At 60.0% G+C, this 9,655-nt stretch overlaps 2 protein-coding genes across 6 annotated transcripts in view; one reads left to right on the top strand and one right to left on the bottom strand.

The window, feature by feature from the left end:
* Window positions 1-252: 252 nt before the first annotated feature.
* Window positions 253-7,895, top strand: LOC120496130 (prosaposin-like). 4 transcript variants are annotated; one of them, XM_039696276.1, is made up of 15 exons: window positions 253-634; window positions 3,549-3,673; window positions 3,916-3,990; window positions 4,077-4,202; window positions 4,408-4,602; window positions 5,067-5,210; window positions 5,428-5,484; window positions 5,719-5,727; window positions 5,812-5,919; window positions 6,119-6,205; window positions 6,294-6,477; window positions 6,555-6,724; window positions 6,804-6,884; window positions 7,030-7,137; window positions 7,217-7,895. In XM_039696276.1, exons 1-15 carry the CDS (start codon window positions 574-576, stop codon window positions 7,250-7,252), a joined length of 1,566 nt encoding a protein of 521 aa, XP_039552210.1. In that variant the 5' UTR covers window positions 253-573; the 3' UTR covers window positions 7,253-7,895. The 4 variants fall into 4 exon arrangements, with proteins under 4 accessions (XP_039552210.1, XP_039552211.1, XP_039552209.1 ...); XM_039696277.1 differs by having other exon boundaries at window positions 3,913-3,990; window positions 5,722-5,727; XM_039696275.1 differs by having other exon boundaries at window positions 3,913-3,990.
* Window positions 7,896-8,141: 246 nt separating this feature from the next.
* The window catches only part of CDH23 (cadherin related 23), a 191,018-nt gene continuing 189,504 nt past the window's right edge, over window positions 8,142-9,655 (bottom strand). For both annotated transcript variants that reach the window (XM_039696221.1, XM_039696219.1), the window contains one exon: window positions 8,142-9,237. In XM_039696221.1, the coding sequence (XP_039552155.1) occupies window positions 8,911-9,237 (327 nt within the window). In that variant the 3' untranslated portion in view covers window positions 8,142-8,910. The remainder of the gene's footprint in view (window positions 9,238-9,655) is intronic.

Genomic DNA, 9,655 nt, shown 5'->3' with positions numbered 1-9,655 from the left:
GTGTCCCATCAAGCCTTTGTTCTGCTGAGCAGGGTTGCAGGTGGAAGAGGCTTGCCTGGGATTGCTGCCTCTCTTCCCTGGACAAACACGACGCCTGGTGTGAGGCAACAGCCCCGTGTTGCAATCGCTGCCTTGCGCAGGCCAGAGGGACTTCTTGATACCAGCCTTCCCTGCTGACTCGTACCTAACGTGGCTTCCCCTGTGTCCTCATTCCCTGCCTGATCCCAAATAAAGCATAAAAATGTCATTCAGAGGCAGAGAAAGCCCCTTTGAATGACACTTTTATGTTTTCTGTCACGTGGCTCCGGGACGGTTCTCCCTGTGCCCACCCTCTGCAGCCAGGTTAGCGCTGAGCAGCAGGTTCTGGGCTGCTTCTGACCTCCTGGGAATACCTGCCTGCCTCTGGTCCCTCCCTCCCTGGTGATGATTTTATAATCAAGGCATAAAGTGAGGGGTGTGGTAATTGCCCTGCGTAGGTGTGGATTCTCACTGCTTCTCCCAGCCCATCCAAGATTCCTCAGTCTGGGAGCAGCAGAGGAGAGGAGCCAGCCACTGAGGACTCTTAGGAACGGCATGGAGTGCAAATGGAGTGGCTTGGTGCTGATCATTTCTGTGTGCCTGGGCTCCTACCAAGGTAAGGCCAGGCCTGGAGGTAGGTAGGATGTGGACGCTCCAGAAAAACCTGCTCAGTCCCAAAACTGTTCCCAGCTTTGGTATAATGTGCTTCCTCTGGTGCTGGAGTTGGGCAGAGGAGAACTGGGGAAGGTGGCACCGCTGTCTGTGCTACCCACCTGGAGCTGAGAGTTGGAGCTTTTGCCTTTAAAGGTGATCTCAGGGCAAAAGGGGTTTGTTCCCTCCCTTCTCTGGGATTCAGGCACAGCTGGTGGTGTGCTGGGGTGTGGAAGGAGGGAAGCTGTGACAGAGTGGGGGAGAGGGGCTGCTCTCTGCTGCCCTTGGTTGTGGGGCCTGGCTGCTGCTGTGTGAGCTGGGGGAAGGTGCTTGGTTGTCACAACAGCGTGACCACGAAGCTGCCCTTTTCTTCAGGGTCCTCCTAGGAGATGCAGGAGGCAGGAAGCTGGCTCTGCTGGGGCGTGCTGAGCTCCTGGAAGGGTGATGGGGTGATGTTCTCTACTCACCTCAGGAGCCCTCTTAGCACTGGCACTTGGGGATCTGCGAGTGAATCCTCCTGCAGGCAAACCTCTGCTGCTGTGCCTTAGTCATCCATCCCCTGCCCATCCCAGGAACCCAGCTGGGGAAGGCCTGCTTCCAACCCCTGCTCCTGCTTGAGGGCAGATCGCTGCTTCCTGGGGAAATCTCCCCTGGAATAAGTTGAACTCTGCTGTTGCAAGCAACCCCCCTGTGTTTTAGAGTGAAGAGCCCCCCTTGCACCCCAGTTACCCCAGGCTTGGCCCACTGGGCATCCCCAGCGTGACGTGCCCATGTTTTGTGGGTGCACACGCGTGACCCAGGCTGGGGGGGACGTGTCCAGGTGTTCCAGCCAGCAGCAGGCAGAGCAGGAAAGTTCACCTGTGCTCGGCACGTCCGAGCCCTGCGGTGCCACCTGCGCCGGGAGCCGGCGGGGACCCCGCGAGCCTTGCAGAGAAGGCTTTGCGAGCTGGGAAAAGTGTATTTATGGTTCTTGCTGTAACAGGGGCGTGCGCCAGGCCGGGAATTGGGGCGCTGGGGCCCACGCTGCCACCCCCGGGGTTTACATCACAACCGGCTCGCCAGGCTCTGCCGGCTCGGCCGGGGCGCTCCGGGGCTCCCTGGAACGCCGGCACAGCCCTGCCAGAGCCGGAGCTCGGTGCTGCATCCCCCCTGAGCGAAGCCCACCCCATCCCCCGGGCCTGGCAGACAGGAATAGGGTAGTTGTGGCTGGCCTGGAACCGCAGTGGCACGGGAGCATCGCGGCTTTGCTATTTCCCAGAAATGGCATCCTTGAATAACGCTGCTGCCTGTGTGCCGGGCAGCATGAGGCGCTCCAGCGCGGCTTTGAGACGTGCAGGAGAGCTCACGGGACACCAGCTGCCCCAGTCGCTTACCCCGTGGTAGTGCTTTCCACTCGAGAAGCTCCCCCCGCTCTCAGCTGCTGGGTGTTATGATTAGTCCTAATTACTTTCTGGCCCAGAACTTGCTGCCTGACTTTCAGCTTGAGCAGGGTGAGGAGTAAGTGCTGGGCTGAGGATCTCTGCGAGCCAGGGAAGTGCAGGACCAAACCACCCGTGTCTTTTAGATCCTCCCGACCCCACCACGGGGTCTGGGCTCCAGCACAGCTCCGCGAGAGATGCTCAGAAAAAAACTGTGGGGTTGTTTTCTCCCGCCTCCTTGGTTTTGGGGCTGCCCCTTAATGCCTCCCCTGACTTGCCATTCCTGTTTGCCCTGATGCCGGGGCTGAAAAACATAAATATATCCCTCTCAGCTGATGCGGCGAGCGCGGCACGGCGCAGCTGGGAAGGTGTGTGGGAAGCCTGGGAAGCCGGGGGGACTCGCCCTGCCCCGGGGCCCGCCTGCCCCGCGCTGCTGTCAGCCCGATGGGGAAATCGGGGCTGAACCAGCACCCGGCACCCGCCGGCTGCGCCAGCGCTTCTGGGCAGGCGGGGATGGTGTGGGGGGCCGGGGACCCCTCTCCCCACAACCCCCAGCCCCAGGGACCTTCCATCAGCTCCTCACGCTGCAGTTTCATGGATGAGCTGGAGGCGTTGCCAAAATCCAGCGCGCAGGGAAAGCGGCTTTGGGGAGAAACCCGATAAGGGCAGGGTTGGGTGGAAGGAGCAGTTTCTGCCTTTGACTTTATTCCTGCTCTGCAAAATCATAGACAGGGCTGGGGGATAAAAGCTGGAGCGGGGAGGGTTGTGCTTGGTTTAGAAACGCCTCTTGCCTAAAGCTCTGCAGCAGGGTCTGTCTGTTCCTTTGCTCGGCTGCTGCCCCCAAATTCCCGGAGCAGCTCCCGGCCAAAGGAAGGCGGCCAAGGGCTTGGCTTGTGCCTTCTCGCCGGCTCCTCCCCAGCCGCATCCTGGGTGGGCACAGTTGCCGGTGCAAACAAACACTCCAGAATGAGTCCTGACACACCAAGGTGACAATTAAAGCGCTGCTCTTGCGCCACGCCGCCGCTGCCGCGCCGGGGGTTTACAGCCGGGAGAAAATGCTGTCGTGGGGAGGAAATAAAACCAAAAGAGCCCCACCAAAAGTGGCGTTGCTCAATCGTTGCCGGGAGCCGTGGCGTGATTATCTGGCTACCGTGCGGCCCCGGGTTTGTCCGTTTTGCAAGATTTATTGCTGCTTTTATAAGCAGCCGCCTCCGCAGCGTGTCAGAGGATGATGAGAGGCTGAGGATGAGCCCCAAATTCCCTTTGCTTCTGACCCTGTGACATCCCATTGGAAAAGCTGGCAGCCTGGCAAAACCGACCTTAAAAAATAATTTATTAACGAAACAGCCCCCTCCACGACTTTGGGACTGAGATGGAATCACAGCAGGAGGGTGAGGAGGATCACTCCTTTGGTGTCTCGGGGTGCCTTGAGGGCTGACAGTCTCCTCTCCCCTCCCACAGCCGGGGCCAGCCCCCTCCACGAGTGTGGCGAGCGGCCGGAGGACTGGTGCCGCGACGCGGCCACCGCGGCCAAGTGCGGGGCGCTGGAGCTCTGCCGGCTCACGGCGTGGGACCGGGCGCTGGGGGTAACCGAGCTGGGAATGCGGGGGGCTGCGGGAGAGGTGCCCATCCGCCCCAGAGCACGGGGATGGCAGGAGAACTCCTGCCCACCCACCCCAGCATCCCGCAGCAGCAGCGCGTCTGCAGAGCGAATGGCAGAAGCCAATGGGTGCCCCCATTGGGACGTTTTTGGGGTGGAGGCTTGGGATCTTCCGAGGGTCTGGGTGCCGTGACAGCACCCCGACGTGTCCCCCCTCTCTCTCAGCAGAAGGGGATCCCCTGTCACCTGTGCCAGATGGCAGTCTCTGTGGTGGGCAAGATCCTGCAGGACAACCGCACTGAGGTGGGTCTCGGTGGGAAGGGGCAGTGGGGCTGATGCTCCTCCCCGCCAGCCCCACTGAGGCCTTGAGCTCTCTCTCTGTCACCCAGGAGAAGCTGAGGCTCTTCTTGGATAAGAGATGCCAGTACCTGCCCTTCCAGGACTGGTCTGTCAAGTGCAAGAGGATGGTGGACACGGGCATCCTCGTCCTTGTCCAGCTGGGCAAGCAAGTGCTGGTAACGCAGGGGAAGCCCTGGGATTGGGTTTTTCCACAGTTTGGGATGTCCTGGGGGCTTGCGGAGCAAAGAATGGTCCTGGAGCCTGGGACAAATCATCTGAAGGACAAGATGGAGAGGGAAACCACCCAGGGTGGGGGTCTGGGTGTGATGGGGGAGGTGCAGCCTCAAGCCCCCACCCCACCCCACCCCTCTGCTCCCCCAGTCGGAACCGAAGGTGGTGTGTGGGACCATCAGGTTGTGCCAGCCCCGGAACAGACCCACGGGGACCTTGAAGTATCAGCAGCCACCACCAGCTGCCACAGGCCCCACCCAGGACTTTGCTGACCTCATTGCCCCCTTCATGGCCAACGTGCCCCTCCTGCTCCACCCCCAGGATCTGCCTCACGGCGAGGCCCAGGTACCGTGGCACGGGCAAGGGTGGTGCTGGTCATGGAGCCGTGGAACGGTTTGGGTGGGAAGGGACCTTACAGATCATCTTGTTCCAAGCCCCATCCAAGCTGGCCTTGGACATTTCCAGGAATTGTGCAGCCACAGCTTCTCTGGACAATCTGTGCCAGCATCCTAATGCTGCTCAGGGATGAGAATCCCCTTAAAAGTATCACCTATTTAACAACAATTAGAGAAAGCCCCTAAAATTTCTGCAGAGCTGAAATGACTTCTGGCTGTTGCCAGAATGACTTCAGTGTTGCCAGTTTGGGGGGATATTTCAGGATGCAGGAGGGAAATGAGAGATGCCAGTCAGAGTGCTGCCCCAAACTGCAGCTAGCATTTAAATCCCAGCCCTACAAATGCAGGTTGGGAGTGGGGGGATTGGTTTTATTTTGTGGGTACCGACGTGTCCCTGCCCTTGTTATCCTGCAGGAGATGGAGGAGGTGTGTGGGCACTGCCTGCAGCTGGTGACGGCCATGCAGGAGGCGCTGGGGACCAACACTGCCTTCACCTGGGCGCTGGTGGGCCACGCCAAGAGGGTCTGCGAGACCCTGACACCCGACCTGGCACAGCTGGTGAGGGGCCAGCAGGGAACCACACAAGGGTTTGGGCTGGGAGGGGCTTAGGGACAATCTCACTCCACCATGGGCAGAGTCCCAGGCTGCTCCAAGCTCTTTCCAGCCTGGCCTTGGACACTTCCAGGGATGGGCTGCCCTCTCCTCCCCGATGGCAGCGCCTTTTGCAGGTGCCTGCCCGGGGAGGTGTGGCCCTGACTCTGTTTCCCTCCCGCAGTGCAAGCGCTCCCTGGCCGAGTACACGGACACGGCTGCCCAGCTGCTGCACTACCTGGTAAGAGGCTGAGGGCTCTTCAGGTGCCAGGGGTCACTGGGTGCCAGCTGGGGGCCTGAGGGGCACAGCCAAGGGGCCTCATCAGCAAATGCTCCTCCTTTTTTTTTTAAATTTCACTGCCTAATATTCCTACAGAATATTAATTTGTTTTTTCCCTCCTCTCTGCCTTCCGTCTGCTGAAATTATGTTTTGTTTTCATTTTTTCTTGCCATTTTCTGGCCCCTCCACCGGTAGCAGGCTGAGGTAAGTGAGATCCATGCCCTGCTGTGCTGAAATTCCCCTCCCAGGGCTCAAAGCCTGCCTGATTTGGGATGTCTCTCTCCCCAGGACCCAACGGAGCTGTGTGGCCAGCTGGGACTCTGTGCCTCCAACTCGGCACTGCCCCTCCACACGCTGCTCACAGAGAGGGTGATGCAGCTCCTGAGCACGCTGGGGGTAAGTGGGGACCCCCTCATTTGCGCTGCGCTCCTTGAAATCCAAGCACTGTAAAGGGGGAGCCCCATTTTGTATTTTATTTCCACAAGCACCTCCATTTATGCAAGGTGGGGAATGCCTTACGTGGGGATGATGGTGGAATAGGATGAGGGTGGCTCTGGGGGGGCTCAGCATGCACCCCACCCCCTTGTCCTGACAGGACAGGGTGCGGAGCACTCCGCTGTGTGACATGTGCCAGTTCACCGTGAGGACAGTCGAGAGCCTCCTGGAGAACAACGTGACAGAGGTGAGCCCCACCGCTGCTGGGGGCTGGCACGGGGGGCCCAGGGGCAGCAGGGAGCCGGGGGTTTCCCTCTTCTGCCTTGTGCCCGCAGGAACAGCTGGTGAACGACATCGAGAAGGTGTGCTACATGCTGCCCCACGGCGTCATCGGGCAGTGCAAGGATTTCGTCAACTCCTACGGCAAGGCCGTGGTGATCATGCTGCTGGAGGCCACCGACCCTGCGGCCGTCTGCACCATGGTGCACTGCTGCCCCCGCAGCGGGGACGCCCGCCACGGTGAGCTGGCACCCCGACCCGGGCAGCAGGGCATCCCCTCTGCTGGCTGCTGATGTGCTGATGGCCGTGTCCTCCAGGGGCCGAATCCCTGGAGCAGCTGGCGGTGAGCTCCGGCGCCTTCTGCAACGTCTGCCAGATCGTCATCACCTACTTGGACAACGAGCTGCTGAAGAACGAGACGCTGGAGGAGCTGGGCGAGGTGCTGGAGAAGGGCTGCGCCATGCTGCCCATGCCGCTCACCAGCAAGGTGAGCTGAAGGGGCACACCCGGGCCAGAAAAACCACCCCCGACGCCCCCGCCGGGCTCACCCCTTCTCTCCCTCCCAGTGCCAGGCGCTGGTGTTGCAGTACGAGCCGGCGGCCGTGCGGCTCTTCGTGCAGATGATGGACCCCACCTTCGTCTGCACTGTGAGTGTCCTCATCCCTGGGGCGGCCCGGGCCAAGATGGGCCTCCTTTGTCCAAGCCTGCGGGCTGGGAATGGGTTGGGGTGATCAGACATCCCTCATGGAGGTTTTCTCCCTCTCCCTCCCACCCTTTCCCTTTGCAATGCAGAAAATCAAAGCCTGTGACTCAGGCAAGGAGGATCTCCTGGGCTCAGCTCCGTGTGTCTGGGGCCCGCAGTACTGGTGCAAGAACATGGCCACGGCGGTTGAGTGCAGCGTAAGTGCCAGCTGTGTCCCCTCCCCGGGTGCCGTGCCGGTGGTCCCTGCATCCCACGCCATCCCCGTCCCTCCCGCAGGCTGTCGCACACTGCCGGCGCCACGTGTGGAACTAGGAGCCGTCTCCCCAGCTGGCTGGACTTGCTCTGCCGTTTGGCTGGGGATCCTGGCTCCCTTCCCCGGGACGTGCCTGCACGCACAGACGGCAATGGCAGGAGCCGACCGGCCTCGGCGCGCTGGCGGGGCTGCGGGGAACCCCAGCCTCGGCCGCTTCCTCTTCCACTCCTGGGGCTTGGATTTCCAAATCAGGTTAAGGGACTCGTTAATATTTTCAGGACTAGGGATTCGGCCTTGACGTCTCTCAGGGCGACTGCAAAATCCCCAACCTCTATTCCCACCTCTGTCTCCATCCCCAATCCCTTCTCTACCTCTCCATCCCACCCTGAACCTCTCGTATGGCTCAGATCCTGCAACGTGGATCTGTCCCTGTGGGCTGGGCTGGGTTCTGCTGCCCAAACGCTGGCCCCCCACTGCTGGCTGGCGGCAGCCTCACCTGAACATGAAATGGATGAGTTTGGGTGCCAGGATTTCCTTTCGCACGCCCATCCCTGCCAGGGGTGCTGTGGTGACCCAGCCGTGGTGGTGAGGGCAGCAGGGTGGCTCGTCCCTCCCCGCCGTATCGGGGGGATGCCTGCAGTGCCTGATCCTGGGCGTGCATGGGAGCATCCCACCACAAATAAACTCTTCCCATGAGCCTGGCTGGTTGTGTCCTTCCTCCTTGTGCTGGGCGCTACAATGGGGGTGTGGGCAAACCTGGAGAACATTTAATGCTTCCCCCAAAATCCAAGGTGCAGCAACACCCAGGGTGGCATCTCGTGAAGATGACGGATTGAGGAGTGAGTTAAAAGAAGGTCTTCTCTTCCTAAGGGGGTTTGGGCCTGATGGATGTGGGCAGGAAGGACGACAGACAGGTTACCCAAAGCCATAGACAGTGTATTTCTGAGTCCCGTAACAGACCGTGCCCGAAACTCTCCACAAGGTTACGACTGGAAACAAACCCCCGAACAAACAAACCCAAATGCAAGAGAGAAGGGGAAAGAAAAGGGCAACAAAAGACACGCACGAGTACTCGACATCCAGAAGCCCCAGTTAGTCTCTCTCTTTTTCGACATTGCAACAAGTTTTGGTAAAGCCAGCAAAATGGAGGAATGTCTTTGGGTTGGGTTTTTTTTTCTTTTTAATTTTTTGGGTCTTTCCTTACTGGAAAGGTGACATTAATGCCAAAAGGATTCGGTCTCTCCCCACACTTCCCTGGCCCTCCCCATGCTTGTGGTTGAGGTGTGACAGCTGCTTGTCCCTGGCCTGTGCCTGGGAATGCTGTGGCATCTGCATCCTCACTGCACCTTCCCCCCCTGTCCAGTCTGGACTCATCACATTCATTTAGCTTTTCTTTTCCTTCTTCTTTTTTTTTTTTTAGAAAAAAAAAGTTCTTTTTTTTTTTTTTAATAAGAAAAATAAAAAAAATTTAATGGTTTCATGGATAAATGACAGGCGAGTAAAAGCATTCCGGTCCTGAGAGCCCTCTGCCGGGGCCAAGCTCTCCAAGGCTGCCGGAGCCATCTGCCCCGGCTAGCCTGGACTCCTGCAGGGGATGAGGGGGCCAAGCACCGGTCTGGGGCTGCCCCCGGCCCCCACCACGGCCCCCCTGCTCTGTGCTTCATCCCCGCCGGCCCCGGCTCGCCTAGAGGAGCAGCAGCAGCGGCAGCACCGCTCGTCATAACTCGGTGATCTCCAGAGGGCTCTCCATGATCACCTCCCGCATCTTGTGCAGGGGGGTGGACTTGGCCGACTCGGTGCGGGCGTTGTGGTCACTGTAGCCCCCGCAGTCGGCGGTCAGAGTCTCCAGCGAGCGACCCAGCACCTTCTGGTCGTCCTCGGGCAGGCTGTTGAGGTCGGAGGCGAGCAGCGTGCCCGTGCTGCCGTGCACCACGTGGATGCCGTCGGGACCCTTCAGCTCCACGGGCTGCTTGTGGCGGAAGCGCAGGCTGCCCTGGCTGGGGCTGCGCTCCTCCTCGTCGTCCTCCAGCTCCTTCTGGATCAGCTGCAAGAGAGACACGGAGGAGGGACGGAGTCACCACCGTGGCCACAGCAGCTCCTGGCTTCCCTGGAGTCCAGCCAGAGGGAAGGGCCCTCCTCTTCTGGAGCACCCTCAGAGCGTGGTGATGAGGATCACCAGGAGATGGCCTCCAGCTGGATCGCTCCATCCTTGGGCGGATGCCCCAGCTCAGCCACCACCTGCCAGATGGGTGGTGTGTCCTGCAGCTGTCCCCAGAGTGGCCTTCCCAAAGGAGGAGTTTGGACCCAGGTTGGAATTTGAGGTTGTATGAGGGTGGAGGGGCAGGAGGCAGGCAGGGAAAGAAGATGAAGGAAGACTGGATAGGGCTGAAGGGGAATAAGGGCATGGATAGATGGAGGGCAGAAGGGCTGAAAGGCGTCTCCCATCCCACTGCTGTCCTCTG

The sequence above is a fragment of the Passer montanus genome, unplaced genomic scaffold (assembly GCF_014805655.1).
Source record: "Passer montanus isolate IOZ18808 unplaced genomic scaffold, ASM1480565v1 scaffold96, whole genome shotgun sequence".
Lineage (NCBI taxonomy): Eukaryota > Metazoa > Chordata > Aves > Passeriformes > Passeridae > Passer > Passer montanus.
This window is presented reverse-complemented; position numbering and strand designations above follow the sequence as displayed.